At 38.6% G+C, this 25,285-nt stretch overlaps 2 protein-coding genes across 2 annotated transcripts in view; one reads left to right on the plus strand and one right to left on the minus strand.

Annotated features, from left to right (window-relative positions):
• Positions 1 to 65: 65 nt before the first annotated feature.
• Positions 66 to 12,949, plus strand: LOC138003918 (leucine-rich melanocyte differentiation-associated protein-like). The gene is made up of 6 exons (XM_068850234.1): positions 66 to 225; positions 1,964 to 2,064; positions 5,912 to 6,038; positions 7,062 to 7,201; positions 10,111 to 10,240; positions 11,610 to 12,949. The coding sequence occupies exons 1-6, from the start codon at positions 142 to 144 to the stop codon at positions 11,772 to 11,774; spliced, it is 747 nt and encodes a 248-aa protein (XP_068706335.1). The 5' UTR covers positions 66 to 141; the 3' UTR covers positions 11,775 to 12,949.
• A 6,981-nt stretch (positions 12,950 to 19,930) lies between these two features.
• The window catches only part of LOC138003920 (wings apart-like protein homolog), a 31,289-nt gene continuing 25,934 nt past the window's right edge, over positions 19,931 to 25,285 (minus strand). The window contains exons 16-19 of the mRNA XM_068850237.1: positions 24,328 to 24,474; positions 23,766 to 23,854; positions 22,758 to 22,853; positions 19,931 to 22,253 (exon numbers count right to left, since the gene is read on the minus strand). Of these exons, the coding sequence (XP_068706338.1) occupies positions 22,182 to 22,253; positions 22,758 to 22,853; positions 23,766 to 23,854; positions 24,328 to 24,474 (404 nt within the window). The 3' untranslated portion in view covers positions 19,931 to 22,181. The remainder of the gene's footprint in view (positions 22,254 to 22,757; positions 22,854 to 23,765; positions 23,855 to 24,327; positions 24,475 to 25,285) is intronic.

Here is a 25,285-nt window from a genome sequence, read left to right on the forward strand (position 1 = left end):
AATTGTGTAGCATAGTGACGTCACGACATAACATATCGTCGTTCCACATGACCAGCGGATGACTGTGTTTCAACTCCGGAAGTGCCAGGGTTCGACAGGGTTCGAGAGTTCGGTGAAAATGGCGACTTCATCAACAAGTTCATGAGGGTTTTCTGTTGTGACAGTCATCTACAGTTCACTGTCATGGAAAACCTCGAGCGTTCTGTGGTACTAAATGGCTGTCAGGTAACAGTGGATGTTTTAAGTTTGTCTTTTTTACTCTAATTTCAACCTCTGATGAAATATTTGGCAAGCAAACACATGCCAGCCTTGGCTTCGTATTACTGAAAATATTCGCACTATAAGCATCATATGATCTTGCAGACGAACTGTGCAACCCTGTTTGATTTCATGCAAGGAAGTGTTTGCCTTGATTTCAACGTGGCCTCTCTTGGTCATTTTGTGCCCATGTTATATATATGGCTTGTTCCTCTGATTTGATAGAATGTCGGTCGTTTCGCCTGCAAGTCGTTTCGCCTACAAGTCGATTCGCCTACACTGAAGTCGATTTGCCTACACACGTAAAGTCGATTTGCCTACATAAGTAAAGTCGATTCGCCTACACACTGAGAAATAAATAAATAAATAACTGATACAAGTGTTTGCCAGCGAGGCAAATCAATAACCAAAAATTCCTCTAAAAATATTAATCCTAATAGAATACAATACGATAAAATTCTATATTTACAATGTATTACATTGCTCCTGATGGCCATCATGTAGACGCTCTATTGAAATGAAAAAAAAAACTCACCTCCTTCGGTAAGTGCCGCGCAAGCGTTTGTAATTAGCGCTTGCTGTGTTTATCCGAGTAAATGTAACCAGTAATTGCAGTGTGTTTGGTTAAGTGAAGTGTAGTCACTTAAGATTTTGATAGCTGTGCAACTGCTTACTGTCAGTGGCTTTTGTCCAAGACCCTATCACTGTCCACTCAAGAGCTGAACATGAATGTTTTGTGTTACACGTGAGCTTTTATCAATAAGTTTGCAAAACAATATGTAGGCGAATTGACTTTACTAGTGTAGGCGAATCCACTTTAAGTGTGTAGGGGAATCAACTTCAATGTGAGCGAATCGACCAGTAGGCGAAACGACTTGCAGGTGAAACGACCGGTTTCCATTTGATGCATGATGCATCAGAAGAACCTTACGAATAATTTACTCTGGCTTAACTTCCGAATACCTGCCCTGCCACTCGAACAATTTTCTGCGTAACCGGCGGCGCGGTAGGCAGTTACAAATTTAATTCTAGTTCAAGTACGTTTTCCAGTAATGCGGTCAAAGCGGCAGGGTATTTCGCAGTTATTTCGTTTTTCCTCCTGTAATGCGGCAGTGTTCTAAATTATATTTAAATGAAAGTCCTGCCTTTAGATGTGCCTATATCTGCATCAGAAGCTTCTAAAATGGCTTAACTACAGAATGCAGGGCCACTTATTTCCATATCATTGAATAACAAAAGCTCCCATTGTTGTGTGTCTCATTGTACAAGAGCTTTTAACTAATTTGCATGTGCTGACCCTGTGTGGCCCTGTATTGTGTTTTGTTTTTTCTTGGTTGGATTATGGCAGAATTACCGTTGTTTTTTTTTTTCACTGATCAGTGCATTTTGGGGAGCAGGGCTGATACAGTGGTGTGAGCACTCGCTTCCCACCAATTTTGCCCAGGTTCAATTCTCAGACTTGGCGTCTTATGTGGATTGAGTTTGTTGGTTCTCTTCTCTGCTCTGAGACGTTTTTCTCTTGGTACTCTGGTTTTTACCAAGGTTTGATTTGAGTTAATTTCAATTTACAGTGTTCCCAATTAGTGCTAGAAAACTAGTCACTTAAATGAAGGTCTTTATCATTATCATCATTATTTAATAGATGTGATAATATTTACCTATTTCTTTCAATGAGTAAGATGTCACAAACTGTTGTTCTCCATAGTTATCGTATGTGGGTCAAGAGGCAGAGAGTATACCAGGAATTATTGGCCGAAAATATGGTAAGGTGGTCAAGATTTTGGATCTGAGCTACAATCAGCTAAGGTGAGAACAAGGGATTGATATTTTAAAGTGCATATGAAGTAATTAAAGAGCTTTCAAAATGATGAATTTGGAATTTCTTCTCTCATTCCAGAGATATTCAAGTTTTTGTTCAAAAAATAATGACGTCACAAACTGTACACATTACTGTTGTTAAAAATCACAAAATTGAGAATATCTCTGAAAATATTGGATGGGTGTTGTTCAAACTTTTTTTATTTATTTGTTATTTTATTTTATTTATCATCTATTTATTTATTTATTTTTGTGTTCAAACTTGGCAGCAGTAATTTATATAAAGTAAGGCACAAAGTGATACCCTCGATACTGTTGCCATGGCAACCATTTTGCTGCAGGTCTATTTAACTCAGAATTGGTTTTTTAGTTTATTGTCGTAATAAGACTCGTTCACTCTCAGCAAGCTTATAGAGAGATGTAAAGCAGCTCACAAGTTTCAAATCCGACCATCTGCCTGTACTTATTACTGGGTTACCAGTATGGCAAACCCAGTCAGAATCTGCGTTTCATTTGTTGGTTTTATTAATTTATTATTTTTCGTTTTTTTTTTTCGTGTCGGTAAAAGTCTTGCCTGTCACTCCCCTGCTAAGTGGTGTCTTTGGGCATAGAGCCTTCTGCGCGTATTTTCTTAGGATCGAGAGGGTAGTGGGAAATGTGTAGATTTCTCTGGTGGACACAGAGGAATGATTAACTTAACCGGCAATGGCATTGAAAGTCATGTAATGCGAATGGTGTTTTAGTGGATCTTTAAACAAAATATACCCTTATGGAGCTCAATAATGGCAAGTCAGTTGGATACTGAACAAGACAGGCGGTGAAAAAACAAATCTGGAATCTAAAAGGGATGAGTAATGGACTTCGACAACAATCTGTCGCCCGTCGAGCCGTAATCAAGGTGAGCTGTAGTTCTAATATTGTACAAGTGTGGTGTTTTGTACATCACTGCAATCAAATGGAAAATTCTCTAGTAACTTATGGGTGTAAGGAAGGGTATAGCAAATATGTTGTTTGTTTCAAAAAATATTTCACTGGAAAAGGTGGCCTTTATGAATTCATCATGTTGTGTAATATGCAAGCTTAACTGGATAGTTTTTATGGCAACAGTAAAGCATTTTCGTGTCAAAATAAGGTAAGCGTCTTTCTGTTGTGTTAACTTAATTAAATAGAAATATACCATGCGGTGTAAACTTGATTTCCACTCTTAAAATTACCTCCAGACCTAACCTACTTTTTGCATAGAATAAGCTTTTAAAATGATGTTCTTGTCTTCTGTGGTGATACTTGACGATTCTGGAACATTTTGCGAAAAAATATTTATAACGCTTGATCGCCCGAACTTCTACTATTATGCATAACATCCACTTGGCCTTTTGACATCCCATTGAAAAAAACTCGTAAAATATTTGCGGACCGGTTGATTTCTCTGAAATTTGAAAGGATGATTGCTAACGAATGTACAAAGATTTTCACAATAACTAAAAATTCCTGTATTAAGCATTAGAATTAGACGAAGAGGTAAATGCGACTATATTTGTTGCGTGCGTTGCTATTTTTGTGATTTGATTGTTGTGCAAATTTTGACGTAATATTATTAAATTATGAAAAAATATCTACGGATAGATTGTTAAAAAATCTTTATTTTTATTGGTTATTTGAACATAAAAGATGCAAGGCTTGATGAGAAATAATATTTTTGCTAATACAATGTATTTGAAAAAAGAAAAATTTCGCGGGAATCACGGTGAAAATGAGTTAAAAAGTTTGCATACGTGCGTTGAAATGTGATACACGAGGAGACAGGAATTTTATTTCTCTGACAAATGATTTCGTCATTGTAGTGTAAGATGAAATTTATGTGGGAAGCCAACAATATTTCTTTAACTTCCTGGTTAATCCAATTTATTGCTACGACTTGCTACTACGAAGATTGTTTACATGCGAATTTTGAGTGTCATGAAATTGCAGAATTTGCATGACAATATATCCCTTTACTCTAACCCAAAAACATTCAGATAGTGACAAACTTCATATTTACTTAACCATTTCTTCTGCTTTTGTGCTTGTCAGCATTGTGATTTGTGATAATTCGCAAGTCATAGGTGTTTAGATTTTCAATAGGCCATTTCCGCCTTTTCAAAACAAGTCTAAGTGCGAAGTTTTTCTTATGAAAATTAGTTTTCATTCATATGTAAAGTAGAACTAATTACCATCACAAAAACTTCGCACTTAGACTCGCTTTGAAGAGTAGGCAGACTTGAACTCAGAAATGGCCTATTACATAGCCACTCAACCTCTCGATTGTGTAAATAGTTCACCCTGAAGTCAAAATAGATACGTTTCTCAGGACCTTTGGTGAGCCAAAGGGCCTCTGCTGGCGCGACATTTGGGTGACCTCTCAAATGGTCTTAATGATACCCCACTTGAAAAAATTAACTGGAACGCTGCAGTTCAATACCACCCAATTCAGTGCCTTCTTTTTTTGTGTAATGCATACCACAGGCAACCCAGTGTAAGCTTCTTGGAGCTTCTAGTGTGTTCAAAATCCGAGATATTTGGTTCACTGCCGAGAGGGACTGGAAACGAGAGTGTTGCCGTGGCAACATCTTTATGGGGCTCACTTTGTGCCATATCTGATGTACATAAGTTGTACCAAGTTTGAACAACATCTATTTAAGTATGCAGAAGATATTATTATTGCCAAGAGTACTGGGTAATATACCTGACTTGCATAGCAAGCAGCAATTCAGAAGGCCAGATTTGATACCACATGACACAAATGGACCAATTAGTGGGGGAATCATCTCATTAAGCATCTGCCATTTTGTTTTAGAGGGAAAGCGGAGGGAATTTGCATGACACTTGGTGTGACCTAGAACATCATTTCCAGTGCAGTTGTGGTCATGTATTGTCCTCTGATTAGTCCAATTCCCTTCTCTTTCCTGGCAAAACACAATGATGGAAGCTTAATGAGACACACTTCACACTCTGATTGATCCATTTGTGTCATATTGTACCAAATCCAGCCTTCTGATTGGCCACTTGCTATATGAGCCAGGTACCTGTATATTACCTTTGTTGTATTGTTATAAATGTAGTATTTATAGAGTCACATTGTACTGTATATTACATTGTTATAATTATAGCTGAATTTTTTCCCCCAACAGCTCATGCTCTCATTGGTTGGTTCGAGGTCACATGACATCTAACAATAAAACTGTTTCCCGCCAAAAGTCTTTGAATGGGCAGCATTGCAAAATCTATGATGTCAGAGGGTAACAGTGTACCGTTACCCGCGAATGTTGACCTACAACCACCATTGCTCGCTATATGGCAAATCACTTGATGACTGGTCCCTCTGGAAACAGTTAATTTTGTTTCCCTCAAATCTCAATGTTTCCCTCGGCTGCGCCTCAGGGAAACATTGGGATTCTCGGGAAACGAAATTAACAGTTTCCAGAGGGACCAGTCATTAAGTGTTTACTATATGCAAATGTGTACTGGTAGACCAATGGAGACTCCTTCATTTTTTAAACTACTTTTTTTGACCTTTCACGAATATACTGGTAATCATAAATGAGATGAGATTTTTTAGTTTGTAGGAAACGACACAGAGTGTGATACACTTTGATAGTGTGTTGATTTTGGAGTGAATTTCTTTCTTTTATTCCACAATATCTGTACTGAGAAAGTAAATGCAGGTTTCTCTTTATGAGGACTAACTGATTTTATAATAGAGTTATCACTATACTTACAAACATTACGACTTGGGCTTTGGCCTTGTATGAAAAAACATTGATCTTTAATTTAAACATAACCTCTTTTAATGTCCCAGAACGCTCAATGGCCTCAATATGTTTGAGAATCTGGAAGAACTTATACTTGATAACAATCAGCTGGGAGATGACTTGGAAATTCCATTTCTACCGCATCTGCACACTCTGACATTAAACAAGAATAGAATATCCTTTTGATAATAAACAATTATTTAATCTTTTTTGCTTCATTCAAGCTTTGAAACCGGAGCCATGAGATTTCAGGTCTCAACCAATATCCATTAGATATATTAATTTACAGGATGAAGAATGCAATTTCATGGACAGAGACTCAAATGGTTCCCATGTATCTGTAAGAGCCATGACATCAGGTACCCTTGGAAAGATATCTTGAGAATCATAGAGAATATCTTGTGGTTGAAGAATTGGTGGTAGGAATCATATGCATATGACTGCATTTCGTGATAATTTTTATGGACACGATTTTTGTTTGAAAGTTCTTAAAGCTACACAACCATGAAATACATGAGCAAGTTTATGCAATTTTTTCATTTATTTCATTATATAATTTCTCCATACAGTAGACTGTCCTTTTTCGATATATTAAAATTCAGCTTGAAACAGAGGTTTAGAGATACCGTGGTTGTAATCAGGCATGATACAAAATGAAATTGCAGCGTTGACACTGATTAAAAAAGTTTTTAAAAGGTAAAACGTTTCGATCACTTCAGTGACCTTCATCAGTTACGTATGCAAATATGACTAACGATGGTAAAATAGGCAAGTATGTGACAAATATGCATAACGCGTGTGCCAAAAAATGTTCTAAAAATTCTTGAGATTGAGGTACACACGTGGAAACTCACCACGGTTGTGGATTGAGTTCTCATCCTTATTAGAATACCACGCTTCCAAAAACAACCACTGGTTCCATTGGGGACAGATGTGAAGAATTGACCCGTTTTCAAAATCAAAGCTGTGGCCAGTTGTTTTGGGAATGTTGGGCCAGTTGAGAGTTTTGTCAAGTTTAACCCCCATCTTTGGCCCCTGTACAGTAACATATTTGCTTAACCATTTCACTCCTGTAAGGGCCACTGAGACTTAGAGATTTTACTCTGTCTAATGCCAAACGATTTTACTTGTCAATGGGGAACCCCACAGGCTTAAAAATGGAGGATATTATTGTCATTACATCCTTAACGGGAATACATAGCTAACCTTGATGTGTTGTTGGAAAAAATTGCCAGCAATTTTCCTTCTTTGAATTATTTAAGTTTGCTTAGCAATCAAGCTTGTCCCAATGAACTCTCATTTTCGCACAGAGATGAAGAGGACTATCAAAGATACAGGTGAGGTTTTGCTTTTCACATTTATGCTCATTTCTCAGGTATCTCCAACATTGATTTTAGGTAGTGATGTTTTAAGTCAATATTGCTGGGCTGTGTATGAATGATTATTCCGAGTGCCAATTTTGCAAATGTTTATTAGATTTTCTTTCAATTGTGGCTCAAATTTTAGCAACATGTTGGTCCACTCCTTTAAGCAATTATTATAACATGGATTTAAGGTGCACAAAAAACCTATTTCACGTTTCATCCTGTTGCCTTGGTTTTCCTAATTGTACGACTTAGGTACAGTTACACTCGAAAGTTTCTCACAATGAAATGATACTATAATTATTGTTGAAGAAATATAAAATTTCAGAGATTTAAAATTTCAGAGATTTAATTGTAATAGTAAGAGTAAACCAAGAATGATATGATTTGTCTACTAGATTGTTGGTTTCTCTTTCCAAGAAATAGATATAGATAAACAAGTCTCTTAAGTTTGCCGACGTTTCGCCTTTTAAGAGGGTTATTTTCATGTAACGACTGTGTGAGAAAAAAAGTAAGGGAAAAATTACAAAACTGCAAGGATACGGTTTTATTATGCGCCAGAAAATGAAAATGAAAGTTCGCACATTTTGTCTTCAAAAGATAAACTTTTTAAAGGGTTTTGCCATTTTTTTATTCGCAAAATGCGCACACTTTATGATAGATACCATGAACTGTCTCTTTAACCCCACTCGCAGCCACAGAGAAAAATTTGCAACTTTTTGGCATTCAAAGATGTCAGGTAGTATTTTCAGAAAGCAAAGAGTCCGCTGGATTATTCGTAGAAGTGTACTTTCGGCTATCATTTTCTAACAGGAAGGTTTTGTTCTGTAAAACATTCGGGCACTTTGATTTTCAGCTAGGAAATTCAAACAGGTAGATTTTTTTCTGGCTGATAAAAAAGGTCTCTTTAAACAATCGTTTTCCATTATAAGCATGTTAGGAATTTTAGGATGCCATTGTTATGTGGATTTTAGTGGATTTCTAGCTTTACAAATTACCCTTGGATAGTTACTTCGGTAACTATTCGGTAGTGGATAATTAAGCAATAGAGGACGTTTTCCGTGTTTCCATAGCTTCATCTAAACACGAGGGGGAGTTGGGAGAATTCGAGACAGTTATGCAAACCCCACTGAGACGCAGTCGAGGGTTTGCATAACTGTCGAGAATTCTCCCAACTTCCCCCTTCTAATTCGACAAATGAAGGTAAATGCTGGTTTTTTTTTTTTTTACGTCTTGATTGAAACAGATTTTCTTGATACACGCTCATACATCTGTTTTTCCTACCAGCCAATCAAAACGCGCGTCTGACTACGTAACCAATCGAAATTCATGTGATGTCACAGCCGTGTTTCCATACTCTCATCTAAACACAGCTATTGACCAATGAGAGTGCACGTACTATTCTAATTATTTTATAAATGCTAATTAAAATACGAAGGCACCTCATAAGCAACTCGCACGCTATGGCGTGAAGGCAGAGAGGCAAGTTTGCACTGGTCTGAACAAGTAAACGGGTTTTGCGGTTATTAACCTTGCAGAGGAGATTGGCAGAGCGCATTCATTGAATCACTGTTAGGCTCAAAACTACACTATAGTTTTATATAGTCTTATGGTTTATGCTACTATTGTTGAGTCTTTTAAAGGAGTCCCTCAGATAGTGTGCAGATTTAGCTTACAGACACTGTAGCTTGTTCTCCATTGCACGGTTGGGGCATTAATACACCACCGTGGTGCCGGATCTATTTTCGCACTTTATCATACATGTACAAGGGTTGACGATTTGTTGGTTTGCTACTCTACTCCGAGGGGATTTATAAAAAAAAAAAACTCCTTTTATTTGATCCCCTGGCGTTGATTGGGTTTCAAGTCAACCTTTAGTAAATCACCGAGTCTGCCATATGGGTAGAACACCTGAATCAACCATCCGACCAGTCAGTCAGTAAGTCAGTAAGTAAGTCAGTAAGTCAGTAAGTCAGTAAGTAAGTAAGTCAGTAAGTCAGTCAGTAAGTAAGTCAGTCAGTAAGTAAGTCAGTAAGTCAGTAAGTCAGTAAGTAAGTCAGTCAGTAAGTCATTCAGTAAGTCAGTCAGTAAGTCAGTAAGTCAGTAAGTAAGTCAGTCAGTAAGTAAGTAAGTCAGTCAGTAAGTCAGTAAGTCAGTAAGTCAGTAAGTCAGTCAGTAAGTCAGTAAGTCAGTAAGTAAGTCAGTCAGTAAGTAAGTCAGTCAGTCAGTCAGTAAGTAAGTAAGTAAGTCAGTATGTCAGTAAGTAAGTCAGTAAGTCAGTAAGTAAGTCAGTAAGTAAGTCAGTAGTTAAGTCAGTAAGTCAGTCAGTCAGTCAGTCAGTCAGCCAGTCAGCCAGTCAATCAATCAATCAATCAATCAATCAATCAATCAATCAATCAATCATTGAGCCCTTAATAGTTCATTTCATTTTATATCATAGTGTATTTAAAATTATCAATTAAATGAAGTAAATGAAACGTGTAAGCGAGAAAGACTTCTAGATTTTTGGTTATCTTCTGCAACTTGCTTTACCATATTATCTTGAGACTTGAATATAGGAATTGCACGATTTCTTTCTTATTGATTAACTAAAGGATTTATACGTTAAGGTTGCCCGTATGTGGGAACGCCAGGTATCGAGGGTTTTCCATTTTAGAAGTCTGAGATTATCCAGTAGATCTAAGGAGCTTAGGTGAAATGAAGTACCCATTAAACACTTCACCCACGATTTTGAATTGTTTTTTAAATTCTTCAAATTTTAAACTTATCTGCGGTGCACGAGAAGTTCTGAGAAGGAAACTGGGCATATTAGAGATTTTCCTTTCTCATTAACGATCCCATTAGATAAAAAATGTTCATATTTTCTGACTTGTGTGTGATAGGTATTATGTCCTTTACCGGCTTCCTGCTCTAAAATTCCTCGATTCACGGCGCGTTAAAACAACGGAGAAGGAGGAAGCTAAGAGAGTTGGTGCCCACATGAAAATTATAGCTCCTTCAAGCGAAGATGTGGTGAGTGCAGGGAAAATAATTTTCAGAGGCTTGCCAGAGTTCATGTGGACCCATCGACTGATCTTACTAGCGTGAAAGCGTAAATTTTAGTGGTCTCGAAGGAGATGATAAATAGGCCATTTCCGAGTTCATGTCTGCCTCCTCTTCAAAGCGAGTCCAAGTGCAAAGTTCTCATATGTAAATTAGTTTTCATCATTCATATGTAAAGTAGAACTAATTATCATCACAAAAACTTCGCATTTAGACTCGCTTTGAAGACGAGGCAAACATAAACTCGGAAATGGCCTATTAATTTTCCTGCGTTGGGATATTTGAAAGCTGACGTCGTGAGCGTTAGCACCTCATTATAGTGGCGAATGGCCAACTCGTTTGATTTAAATCAAGTGAAGCTATGATCCTCGAAGTTATGAACGTAATTCTAGCAACTGGGTTTGAACCCGTGACCTCGCGATACCGGTGCGACGCTCCAACCAACTGAGCTATGAAGCCACTGATGTTGGGAGATGGTCATTTGTCGGTTCATATGTTCCCGTGATGATTAAATCAGGCGAGGTCACGGGTTCAAACCCCGTTGAAGTGCTGAGTTTTTCAGGCTTCTCTACGCAATTGCTAAAATTGCGTTCATAACTGCGAGGATCATAGGAAAGGAAAGGAAAGGAAAGGAAAGGAACTTTATTTAAGTGTCTAGTAGATTTAGCGCTGGAGCACTAATTGGGGACACTGTAAAGTGAAATTAAGGGTTAGGGTTAGGGTTAGGGTTAGGGTTAGGGTCAGGGGTTAGATAGACGCTGCTCTACCGAGTGAACTACAGGGTCAGATGGGAGCAGGTCGTGGGAATTTAAGATGCCAATGTCTCAGCAATGAATATGTACAAGTTACAAGGAAGGGTTACGTTTTTACAAACGTTGGCCATGTAGCACTTACATTTCAACAGACTTAACTATTTAACGTAACCCTTCCTTGTACTTGTACATATTCACTGCCGTGACATTGACATCTTGTTGATCGATCGATCGATCGATCGATCCATCAATCAACAATTTTGTTGCCCTGTTGCAGTAATTACATATATCACCTAAGTTGTAGCAAGAAGACAACAGGAGACCACCAGGCAGGTCGTACTGCGTAACTGGCCAAAAAGTCTTTTGAGAAGGTGAACTCGATTCTACTTTCTGCAACGGTGACATCAGCTATTCTTGCAACGATTTGGCGTTTGCCTATATTGTTAAACCGGAGATAAGCGCCGGCCTGATGAGCCTTCTAGGCTCTTAAGCAGTGACTTTACCTTTATATTGTTAAACAATGGGCAATTATTCGGGCAACTTCTACGAAGCAAGGATTAATTTGTATTTTTTGTTTAAATTAATAGACATCTCAGATGCAAGAAAGCTTAGAGGAGAAACCAGCATATACCCCACTTCCCAGTGATTCTATATCACCAGGGAACCACAAGGGCACATTTGGACGCTGCAAATATATTTATTTTGGAAAACATTCAGAAGGAAACAGATTTATCAAAAATGATGAACTATAAGTTTTTGTTTTAGCCATTGCATGGCATTATTGACACTTCTATGACTTTTAAGACTGGAGACCCTTATGTAGGGTCTTTCTGCAGGTACCGGATAGCATTGTATTTTTGGTCACATGGGATTAGTCTTTATTTGGAGTTTTTTTGTTTTCTGCTGTTTCTTTCTTTTGTTTTACGAAATCTTTGCCCCGGTGCCTGCAGAAGCAACCCTTATGTACAAGACCGTCGCCACGAGCGGCTTCATTTTAGGCGTCCTCAAATGCGTTCTTTAGGGAAGTATTTGTTTGCTTGTCTTGCTTCACACTCCTATACTTAATAAGAACCTACTCAGGCGGAGAGTCAGTTAAGAACGTCTTTATTTTGCTTATTTGCTTTTTTTGTGAGCAGTAAAAATAAGCCTCCATTTAAGCCCCTGGCTTTGGCTTTTCTCTGACATGTACATGTATGTATCTGTATGATCAGAATCACGTGACTTTGAAGCGTGTAACTTGCAACTCTTATCCTTGGAACTAAGCTTGAGATTCTAGGACACCATTTTTATGCCCAAATATGGACAAAAATAAGATCGAAGCTGAACTCGCGGCAAAATGCGCGAGCTACGTTACATCCAAATAAGGAAGTTTATAAACTTAAAAAAACTCCGGCTCTGAACCAGAGTTAAACGCTTCAGGGTCATGAGCTTCTGGTGTGATGTAATAAACGACTCTGGTGTGATGTAATAAACGATAAACAACAAACAGTTACAAATAAAGGTAGAAAATAATGTAAAACTGTAGTCTAGCACGACCACAGGGACGTTTTCTCAACATTATCAATGTGTTTTTCTTATTGGATGTAGACCGCAAAACAGCCGTGTTTTTGCGTTGGATGAGTGGGTCTCGTCAAGTTAAAACGAAGAGTGAGACTGGGGAAAGACGCGAAGTGCGTGAGAAATGGCGTCGTGAAGACCGACTATTTTGCATTCTATATTGTATGATACAACTCATTTTGTTGTCTAACTTAGTATACCACACAAGAACATCTCAAGAACGTTTTCAGGCTCAAATCGCCAATAAATAAGAACGTTAAGCCTCTTAGACGTTCTTTGGAAAAAAAGAGTGTATCTCATTCTGAATAAATTGCGCGAAAAGTCTCTAGTTGCAAGTCAACGCCTGAAAAAGGCTCATTTTTCACAATTGCAGTATGATGAGAAAAGCATTTGTGGAAACTGTCAAGTTGCAATTGTTTCATTTTGATGTACATGTAGATCTCTACGATGTTCCTGTTTCCTAAACCATCGCACCATAAGTTTCACTTCTACAATAGCTTATCAACACTGATAAGAAGATTGCACTTAGCTTCGTTCAAACTGAATGATTTTGTTTACACCATGTACCAAGAATGACCGATTACCCACTGCAAAGTCGAGGAAGATTAAAGGGAATCTGTCTCGAGAAGCGCATGCGCTAGCGTCTTGTGGAAACTTGAAAAGTGTTAGGATAACTTTTTTCAAGTTGAATCGACAAATTCAAAATGGTGTCCACTGGGGAGGGCCGTGGTGGACAAAAAAGAAACTCCGGCGAATATACGTGACTCACGCGTGAATCCATGATTGCGGCTAGAATTTTCCGTGGGCTCGAGAGCAAACAAACTCGAGCATGCGCAGCTCATGACAGTGCTGCTTAAAGTTTATTTGAACAACTATGTTTACTTTTGCCGTAAGATGATCGATTGAGTGGCCCGAGTCTGGGGCTCGTTTCTTGAAAAGTCCCGATTAAAAAAATAAAAAAACAAAACAAAACAAAAAAAAAAAACACAATGGCTGGTTTTTAACATGTTTTCAAGGGATCATACTGGGTTTACCCTTTCAAAATAGCAAAAAGCAAAATGATTGTGAAGTTTTGTGAGTTAAAATATTTCCGAGAGACTTGTGACACGCGATAAAGGCCCGAAAAACTCCGAGACTTTCTAAATGGGGCCCGAGGCCCGAGGTAAAAAACGATCGACACCTCGCGACGGTTACACGAAATACATCATGCAACGGTAGTTCCAACCTTCCTCCCTGAATTCACCCTTTTGAATCCTTGCGTCTCTCATAAATTGATCTTTCCCGATTAATAACCAACAAGAAATGGTTACGATAATTGATGGGGAAATCGTACAAGATAATGATCCTCGAGCCCAAGAGTTTCGAAGTCGTGAAAGGAGACAAGAACGTCCACAAGGACAATCGCAGCAGACGGGGGGTTACTACGAAACACGATGGCAAAATCCTCAAGAACAACAAGGTGGATCCATATTTAACCAGATAAACGATCGCTTACTGGCTGCCGGGTTTCCTCGCTGGAATTTGGGACAGAACGTTGTTGAACCCATCGTGTCTGTGGCGTTGATACTGGCGTTGGTCTTGTTTGGTTTTAGAGCATTTGTGTTGGGTTGTATTGTGTGGTATTTTTTACAGCCAAGCCGACGGACATGAGACCAACCGGCAGAGTTAACAGTTATTAACTCTGAACAAACCAAAGCTGCAGTGCACGCGACACGAAATGGATTACTATCCGTCAGCAAATTGTACTTTGAACAGTGGGACAAATTCAGAGAAGGTGCTGTGATATCAATCGATTTCAAACTAGAGAATTATTATTAGGGTTACTACCTATCCAATCGCCAAATACTTTTAATTGTGGGACAAGCTGAGGTTTCAAGTGTGATAATGTGCTTACGTATCAATTTACAGGAATAACTAATAAATCGCCAATCACTTTTAATTGCAATTTATAAACGTACAATGATGTTATGAAATTTGCTTCAAAGTTCACCTAAACTCAAATATTTTTAGACTACAATTTTTGATCTCCTTACCGAAAGCAAACATGTTTGACAATTCTTACCTCAAAATCCAGCTCTTTACCTGCTGGACAGGATGTGTTATCGAAACTAGCTGTGATTCGGGCGTATGACTGTGATGTAAGAGGCATAAGTAAATTTTGCATTGCAAAGCAGTTTGTGACGCAAAATCGAGAATAGACCCATGCCCCTCACATCATGGTCGTGGGTCCAAGTTACTGCTAGTTCTGCCAAGTTTACGTGGCTTGCATGGCACAGAAAAGGTGAAATTCTGGGTGACAATGGTGACATATGTTTGCTTTGGACTGGGAGATTTTATATTGGGAGCAAAACGTATTTGAGTTTAGGTGCTCTTTAATTAATTAAGGCTGTATTCACCTGCCACAACAAATTTCGGTTGTTAAGCCGACAAAACAATTCACATACTCCAAAAGTCGTTGATGATGATGATGATCAATGAACTTTATTTAAGACAGTGTAAACTATATTTTGTGCTCGGGCGCCAATAGGCCCACCAGAGGAGGCGGACGTGAACTTGGAAATGGCCTTTTGGCAACACTGGACAGAAATCAAAACAAGTCAACTCATATCAAAGTATAGGTTGGTTTTTGAGGAGAGGGGAACACTAGAGTACCTGAAGAAAAGCCTTTCAGAGTAGACTACATGTAGAGAACCAACAAACTCAACCCACACGTGACACCAGGTCTGGGAATTGAACCCCTGGCCACATTTGGGGGGAAGCAAATGATCTCACCACTGCGCCATCAGTGCTCCCTGTGTATTCACATGCTTGTCGCACAGTGGTCTGCCGTTTTCTTTAGGGGGGGGGGGGGTGGGTGTGTGGGTGGGGTATTTACATGAGACTGTGCGTTTACATGAGACCGGCCTAAAGAAGAATTCAGACTTGTCTAACTTCATCTTGGTTGGTGGATTGAGACACGAAATTCTCGTACAAGTCTCATGTAAATGACAACAAATTTCAGACCAGGATATTATTTCATCCTGCGTGCATGTAAACAGCTGCAAGAATTTCATACCGGTCTGAGTTTGTCCCAGTGTAATGTAAATTTTGCAATGTAATGGGCAATGTAAATGTTGATCCACTGAGGCCCTCTTTTCTCAATACCAAAAGTTTTGCATTTTGATGCTTAGACTTAAAGGGACACTTTGTATTAGATCTCAAATGTATTGCGCATGCATTCCAATTACCTCCATTTTTGGACATTAGTTTAACTTACATGAAATAAGTGGGATTGAATGACTATGAAAGTAAACAAAGTTGAAAGCAACAGTATCAGTATTTCATATCCAATGCAAAAAAAGCTGAGAACACATCTGCCATTGGCTCTGTTAATGTCTTTGCATTGCTTTAACTGCAGAGACTGTGAATTTACAATGGAGTCCTCCTTCTGTGTATGAATTTGCCGTGTGGGCAAAATGACAAAATTACCGTGCGAATGTCAAGAGTCTTCACAAAGTCATCATATTCAACATGAAAAAAATAAATTTGAGCACAAAGATGACATTGAGAAGGGTCCCTGTTATTTTAAAGAGACCACTTAAAATCTCAACAACTCCCTCATTCCCCAGATCAAGAAATGAGCAGTTGCACACAACATTCCAGAGAACTAAGCAAGCTTAAGAATGGAAGCAACAACGGCTAAGAACTTCATCTGAAAAATATAACTTTGCATTAATTACATCACTTTCCAAGTTGTTTCGACTGTAAATTTTATGGCAACTATCCAGGAATCAAATTGGTATGAATTGCTGGGGAAGTTTAAATGGCAAAATTTTGGAGCTCCTGTCATCCACACAACCTCTAATGTGGTCACTTCATGTATTTCCAGGAAGACAATGGCTGAGAAATATACCAAAACATAAAATACACTGCACAAGTGATGTCTTTGCTTATTAAGGCAGTCTGTTAATAATCAGGTGTCATCATTCATGTATTAGTCACACTTAAATAGCAGGTAAAAAAGGTAAAGTCTCTGTTACGAGCCTAGAGAGGCCCATCAGGCCAGCACTTATCTCTAGTTTCGGTAGCAAGAAGCGACTAGGAGTATTTCTACTCCCCCCTGGATGGGATGCTAGTCCAACGCAGGGTTACCACCAGCATTTTCGCCGGTACCCATTTATCCACCTGGGTGGAGAGCAGCACCGTGAGAGTAAAGTGCCTTGCCCAATAACACAACACAAAGTCCCCGGCCAGGACCCGAACCCGGACCACTCGATCCGGAGTCAAGCACTCTAACCATGAGGCCATCGCACCTCCGTAAATAGCAGGGGTTTCGATAAAATGTGAAGTTGGTGGCTGGTCTGAGTAGAGTAAACAACTGTTGTCATTGTCAAAATGAATTTTTAATCTCAGGTTTGAGAGACTCTGTCTCAAATTACTTCAATTTAGGGAAAAAATGGCCGATGTCTCTGAGTGAAGTAGCTGTTGGTACTTATTGGCTCCTTTTTTGGGTCCAAAGTATTGAAAGTTTGGAAAATCACATTCTTCAGCAATTTTTGTCAAAGTGATGATTGATAATAATATTGGTAACAGACCATTTTACAGTTTTGTGCTCAGTTACAAAGGGGTGTCTTGAAAATGGAGACCCTAAGACCCAAAAACGAATCAAAGACCTCCTAATTTTCTTGTTAGAGAAAATGTACCAGTCACCTAAAGCGAACTTCAAGTCCTTCGTTTGCTACAACTTGTTTCAAAGTGAAAGCTGGGTAATCTGCCATATTTAACTGAGTAACCACACTCCATGTGTGGCCGGACATCTTCATTTCTTGTCAAATGAAAATAGGCCTAGGGTTAGCCAAATTGGGGGTTTTGGGTAACATTCTTCGTTTTCAGGGTCCTAGGGTCTTCGTTTTCAAGAGACCCGTTACCAAGTCTTTGAATAAAAGCCAGGCTGGAGTTGACCTTGCTTTGATACAAACCTCAATGCTTTTCTTAATAATTTTATGTAAATAGATACTCGTTGGCATAACAACAACATGATTTACATGAGAAAAGCAATGAGGTTTGTATCAAAGCAAGGTCAACTCCAGTCTCGCTTTTATTCAAGGGCCTCGTAAATGAGCACAGACTATTGGACTGAGTGGAGAACAATTAAGGCAATATAAAAAAAAATTATCATTTCCTATTACCGGTATTCTTATTATCATCAATGAAAGCTGAGTTATTAAGAAAAAAATTCTTGAACTTCTTTGTGAGGAATAAAATTATTGATAAAGATGGTTTATTAAAAGCCTTTGTCTGTGCTGCATGTGTTTATAGTTTACATCCAGGATACAAAGTCACATAACTTTCAGTCCTTGAAAGTCATCCCTAGAAAATGTGTTGGCATGTTGTGATTTCATTTCTCCAAATTTGAATGGCTTTTGCATTATGTAACTGCATGGGATTTTTCTGTTTCCAATTTATTATTCACTACATAATTGCTTGTGTTGCAAATTACCAGACATGTACAAATTTTCTCCAGCTCTTGAATACATGTAGGTCTCTTTGAAGTTGCATTGTGGCCATTTGAAAGGGTTGTTTAACATATGATATCTACTGGCCCTAGTTGTTCAAACGATGGATAGCGCTATCCACCGGGTAAATCTAAAACAAGTTTTCGTTTCTAAAACAAGGGTAAGGGTAAGACCAAGGGTGAGGGTAAGGGTAAGGATACGAATACAAAAAGTATCCTAAACATGCATAAAAGCTAACCTTAGGCCTAATTAGGCCTAAACAAAAGCTTAAGGTTAGCTTCTATGCATTTTTAGGATACTTTCTGTATTCGTATCCTTACTCTTACCCTCACCCTTGGTGTTACCGTTACCCTCGTTTTAGAAACGCCGGGATAAATCACTATCCAGCGGATAAACACTAGCAAAACTGATTGAGTTATCCAGTGGTTAGTGATTTATCTGGCGGATAGCGCTATCCGTCATTTGAACAACTGGAGCCTGGACATCACTGACTATCCAGTTGATGACTACCCTGGGTGCCTGGGAGGCTTTTATGCACACCTCCAGCGGATAACTTGGAAAGCGTGCTGCAACAAAACCGTATAATACCCAGAGTAGTTAATGACTCCATTTGCTTACATTTATTCTTATGTCACTATCTGGGGCCAGTTGTTCAAAGCATGGTTAACAAAATCATGCTTTGAAGAACCTGGGCAGTTTATGGACTATTATTTTTATTTATTTATTTATTTATATTGTGGAAAGCCATAACTTTCTTATGTAATCTTTATTCTTTTGGTCTTGAAGGTTTGTCGTGTGGTGTGGTGTTGTCATTGTGAGGTGAGGTTGTGTCATTACGTGGTGAGGTTTTGTCATTATGTGGTAAGGTTTTGTCACTGTGTGACGAGGCTTGATGATTACGTGTTGTGTTTCCATCATAATGTGAAGAGGTTTGATGATTACGTGTTGTGTTTATGTCTTCTCAGTGACGTTTCATCACATGTACATTTTATAGGGTGAGGTTCTTTTATGATGTTGAATTTTTCCCTTTGTGATTTTAAAGACAGCACATCAAAAGAAGACTTCAACACATCATGATGGAAACACAACACATAACCAGCAAACCTCGTCACATCATGATCATGGAAACACAACACATTATAACCAGCAAACCTCAGGACATAATGACAAAACCACATAATTGCAAAACCATACCACATAATAATGTTGCCACAGTACACTAAGACAAAACTCCAAAACATCAAGACAAGATTACATGAGAAAGTTGTGGCTTTCCATACCACTATGCATTGATACATCCAGAGGGTAGTGCTATCCACCATTTGAATAACAGTGACTGGCAACAAGGAGCCCCCAACCCCCAACGGGAGGTCCTCGTTCCCTTTAAACATTTGCTTGTGCTTGTTCATGAAATTACTTCCAAACTTGTCCTCAGCTTTTTGGTCCCTAAAAGGGTTTATGTTCCCTTGTTACTCAAGATATTTCGTCTTTGTTCCCTTGTTCCCCGGTTCAAATTAGCCATGCTCCCTTGTTCCCCAAATATAATGGGAGGGCCTCAACAAGGCTCTCGGTGACCTTGAATTGATACACATCTTGCTGCTTTTATCATGAAAATTGTGCGGTTGTAATGCTTAATATAAAGCACAACCCTATTACACATTAACCCATTGACATCCAAACCGACCGAAACCGGCCAGACTTAGTATTTTGCTCTGTCTAACGCCAGACGATTTTACTCGTCAATGGGGAACCCCTGGGAGTCTAAAGAAGAGAAAGCAAAACAAAAATGAGGTTTTTTTCCAAAGCAAGGTAATCTACATCCACGCTTCTAATTTTACCCCAATCACCATCACAGCTACAGTGTAGGACTGTTTATTAATTTTCTCACATATGTCTTGAAAATAATAATTAACCCATTGACTCCTAACCCCAGACGATTTTACTCATCAACTGAGGGTGTCCTAAGGCACCTGAGGAATCAATGGGTTAACCAGTCAAAAACAAGTTTCCATTACTCTACATATCTACATGATTCCACATGTTCCAGCACTTGGCAAAGTCCCTTTTTGACTTGTGGTTGCTTCTGCTTAGGTGGCCTCATACACCGCAAGCCTTTTTAGAGACATCACCGCCAAGCCGGCCACTTCTGCTGGAGAGAACAGGACAGCCACAACACCGGGGACTTTATCCCCGACTCTTCTCGAATAGTGTTTGGGTTCTTTAACGTCCCACAGAGCACCGCGCACTGGTGGCTCAGTTGGTTGAGCACCGGGCTGTCACGCGGGAGGTTGTGAGTTCAATTCCGGCCGGACCAACACTCAGGGTCTTTTAATAACTGAGGAAAAAGTGCTGCCTTTGTAATTACATCTGCAAATGGTTAGACTCTCTAGTCTTCTCGGATAAGGACGATAAGCCGGAGGTCCTGTCTCACAACCCTTCAATGTTCATAATCCTGTGGGACGTAAAAGAACCCGCACACTTGTCGCAAAGAGTAGGGCATGTAGTTCCCGGTGTTGTGGTCTGGTCTTTCTGGTCTGGATAGGGTAGGGTGGAGCACCTCGCATAGGACCTCGAGTCCTGTTCGTGCTCCTTCCCTCTGGGCAGGTTTGCCCAGTAGAAGAGACAAACCAGATGTCTCGTAAAACAGGGAACTTATGAACATAGAAGATATTTTGTGAGAGGGGACCTACGGTTTATAGCCCTTATCCGAGAAGACTTTACAGTCTAAACCATTTGCAGATGAAATTACGAAGGCAGCACCAAAGTTATTTTAAGATCCTGAGTGTTGATCTGGCTGGGGGTCGAACCTGCCACCTCCCGCGTGACAGTCCGACACTCAACCAACTGAGCCACCGGTGCGCAATTATTGGATTCGGTTTTCGCATGATAGCGATACATTTAATTATCAAGGCCAAAATTTGTGTTATCTGCCGAAGCCAAAGGCTTCCATTTCTTTAGATGAACGGCAAATCAAAGAAATTCAATGTTTCTGTGGTTGGCAGAGTCTTCTTTCTTCTTCTTTGCTGGTTAGTAGGTGACGTCACATGCATAAAACTATTGTCTGTAGGTATCATGTCAATTCTACATAATATATAAAATTAATTGTTTGTAGGTATGACGTAAGAGAAACAGAGCAAGCTAGACAATCAAAATCGAGCTGGTGACACCAATGTATAATAACAATTTATAAAAATGGCAAAAGGGGTTGTTTCTAAAAAAACTCTGGTGCTGCATCAGTTGGGAATGAAACATGGAAAATGGTTTTATCAAACGACTCAATATAGGTAAATTAATCCTGGCCAGTAATAAAGACTTGACAATTTGAGTATTGGCCCTTGTCAGAGCCATTTGATGAAGTATAAATTGACAGAGGGCTAATGGCTGAAACATCGGTTCACAAATCTTTCTTAACTCCACAAGAATGACACCAAGCATAAAATTAATAATGCGGTATTAAGGTCACATGTCACAGTCCCTGTAAATCCTACAGTTCAAACCTTAAATTATTATGACCACTTGATTACAGATTGACTGTTCTGTAATTTTGATACAGAATGCTATTTATTTATAATATTAATAACATACTACTTTATATCACACACTCAAATGAATGCTATATTGTTGAGAGATCCATGTGACTCAACATCAAAATACACAGGGCTGAAACCTAGGACCAGAAGCAGGGTATTTTCCCTGTCTAAACAGTGTTTCATAACTCCTTCTTTATGAGTAACACTTCAAAGTAGCTGTTTTTTTCCAACATGCCAAACAGCCAGCTGCCGCTTGTTAAAAAGCTTGAAATTTCTCTTATTCCAACTTTTGCTCTTTTTTAGAAGCTACACAATATCTGAAGATCACAGCCAAAAAATTAATGAACTATAATCAAACAAAGTTTCTTTCAAATTGATTTCTGGCAAAATGAAAATTTCATTCTCGCATTTGCCATTTGCAAAAAAAAACCCAATGTTAAATCTCTCAAAAGACAGCCCTAAATATTAATAACCAGCAGATCTCTCGCTGGTAATGTGTCTAATACATACACCTAAACGTACATTAAATAAATTAAAAGAACATCATTTTATTACTCTCTTCAACATGCAACTGCATTCACTGGTTGGTTTTTCGACAATCCTCCAATACTTTTACAATTTTTTCAATAGCATGCCCACTTGTACCACTCTAAAACCAATTAAAAGAAAAGAGTGAACAGAGATTCACAGTTGTGTTGGATATTTAAAAAGCAAAAAAAAAAAAAAATTGTGCATTCCATAACAACTAGCACACAAATTGACACTAATAATATGGTAAAAAAATGCATTTGTATTTTAGGATCTTACAGTAAGGACAGTTGAACCGTGAACACTTGACTTTTTTTTTTCAACGACTAAGAAATAAAGGCTCTCCTTATGATGTACATGTATAGTGTTACATGTATAGCATTTTGTAAGTGTGAAACATTAAATACTCTTGTCAAAAGGACGAGCACACATTCTCTATAGTCACCAAAAAAATGTACAAACAAATATCAAGTGTTCATGGTTCGAGTGTCCTCACTGTAAATATTTTTTTTCAAAATTACGATGTCATTTGCAGACAACCCAGCTCTTACAAGTGCACATCTCTTGTGGAAAAAAATTGTGTCCAGAATAATACTATCCATACCTCTAGTTAAAGTACACTCACCGTGAGTTTTATGAAGCGAAGAAATTTTCTTAAGACATTAACCAGTAAAGAAAAATCTCCATCCGGCAGCAAAGTGCGCACAAAGCTTTGATTTGCCTGAAAAAATATATTAATTTTATTTTGTCAAATTAGGTAAAAGTCTTCAGTTGATGGCAGAATGCTTGTCCAACGCCAGATGATTTTACTGGTCAACTGGGGGAATTCTAGGGCGTTTGAGGAGTCGCTGGGTTAAGCAATGTCTCCTCAATCAACCCATTGTCCCCTGGCAAAGACACTTAACAGATTTTACTCCGTTGAACACCACTGGGTGCATCCCAGGGCATTTGAAGTGCCAATGGGTTAACACATTGACTCCAGAACTGCCTCCCATTGACAAGTAAAATTGTCTGCCATTAGAAAGACTAAATAAATATTATTGTTATACCTCCCAACTCAAATACGTTTTCTGATTGGAGGAGAACGTGTCACGTGTCATTGGTCAAAACTTCATGACGCCCTAGGGCGAACAAAACTTCATGACGCCCTAGGGCAACAACAACTTGAACTTTCGACTCACACGTGATCAGGTCGTGCACCTTTGAAACGGCGGCAAATCTGTACGCCAGCGGACGTCAAGCAAATAATTTTTATCTGTGTATTGTTCTATTTTGAGTTGGAAGGTATAACAAAACACTTAATGACTGGCCCCTAGGGAAACAGTGAGTTTTGTTTCCCCTCGACCTCAATGTTTCCCTCGGCTTCGCCTCGGGGAACATTGAGGGTCTCAGGGAAACAAAACTCACTGTTTCCCTTGGGGCCAGTCATTAAGTGCTTAATATCTATCAAGTCTCACTCTTGGAGTCCATGGGTTAAAGCCAATGACATAACAACCCTGCCCAATGATACTATCATTGCCTGGCCAGAGATGAGCTCTCCAAAATTCTAGCATACAATGTAATTTTTAATTAAAAATGCACTTATGTGTGCATAGGCACTAAAAATGATTTGTTTTATTCTTAAATTAATCACCTTATTTTCTTGTAAAATACAGCCAAGGAGTAATGAAAGGTAAGCAGCCACAACACTATCTTCCATATGTTTTCCTGCCTTTTGTAAGGCTGTGAAATAAAGGCAAAAATTAATTAATTAAATAAACAACTGTTATTAATGGACAGATTACTGAATTCTCATTACAAACCTCAACTGATAGATAGATTTTGAAAAACAACCTCAAATCACACACAAGTAACATTAATTTTATTTAATATTCTCAACACAAAAGTAAACTTCCTAAAATCACTCAGTGATAGAATCAATTAGTGACAGACATTACATACATACATACATACTTTATTGCAACTCCCTAAAGAGGGTTTTTCAGTTACAAGTTAAATAAAAAATACAAAGAACAATAATTGATATATAAATAAGAATAAATAAGCAATTAACTGATACAAATCTAAATTATGTGTTTTCCTAAATTGATAAAATTAAGTTAAAAGTAATTGTTTGGTCAGTTTCGATTTAAAGGCCTTTACAGAATTTACAATTTTAAGATCATTGCTATTAGCAAAGAAAAACCACTGCTCACCTTTGCCAATCTGTATATCCAGTGGCACTTCTTCCTCTTCAATCTCTCCAACTTGCCTGTGGCCCTCGTCAACTGAAATGTCAATGTCTTCTCCACAAATCCAGCCTCCATCTTTGGTTTGTCTCAGTGACTCCTGGCTACTTTCCTCTGATTATTAAAATTTAATGGTAAATACTCATTTTCAGTCCTAATTAGCAATTCAGGCGATTTAAACATACAATAGTGTCCACCCACAAAAAAAAATTGTTCTGCTTTCTCCCCAATTAGAAGAGTGCATGTGCTCAATAAACTAATTAAAACACATTCATTTACACATAGGTGAGCGAGTCATAACACATGGACAAAGGTCCACTAGGGTTTTTCTCCTAATACTCAACATCCAAGTACTTTTCTTAAGATTCTAGCTGTTCCAAGCTCTGTCTACAAATGTAGTCATTTCCCCAGGTTCTTTGTTACACTTCCAAATGCCCTGATCACAATAGGCCCAATTTTAACATATTTCAATCCCACATTTTGGCAATCTCCCTGTTGAGGTCGTGGTACTTTTTCATCTTCTCCTATTCTTTTTCATTAACCCTGTGATCACCCGGTATAGCTGCAATATCTATAATGGTACATGTTTTGTCTGCTTTATTTAAGTCTTCTGGTCTCAATTACATAATTGCACTGCACATGTCTATCAATTTCGGGCATTCCCGCACTGATTTTAAACAACGATTCTGTCCCATTCCCATCTGTTGGCCATGAGGGATGTAAGACCCTGGGCGCCCCCTTTAGCATTTGCCATGTTTTGCTTCCCAAAGAAGAAGTTGGGAAACAGTCTCATTCTTTCTACTCCAACAGTGGTCACTAAACTGCAGCTGACATATCTGGAGACTTGCTGAAACTGGAGGCATCCTAACCCCTAAACCCATGTCAGGGTTACGTCACTGTTGCCTGGCAGCCAGGTTTTTGTTTT

Source organism: Montipora foliosa, chromosome 5 (assembly GCF_036669935.1).
Source record: "Montipora foliosa isolate CH-2021 chromosome 5, ASM3666993v2, whole genome shotgun sequence".
NCBI classification, from domain to species: domain Eukaryota; kingdom Metazoa; phylum Cnidaria; class Anthozoa; order Scleractinia; family Acroporidae; genus Montipora; species Montipora foliosa.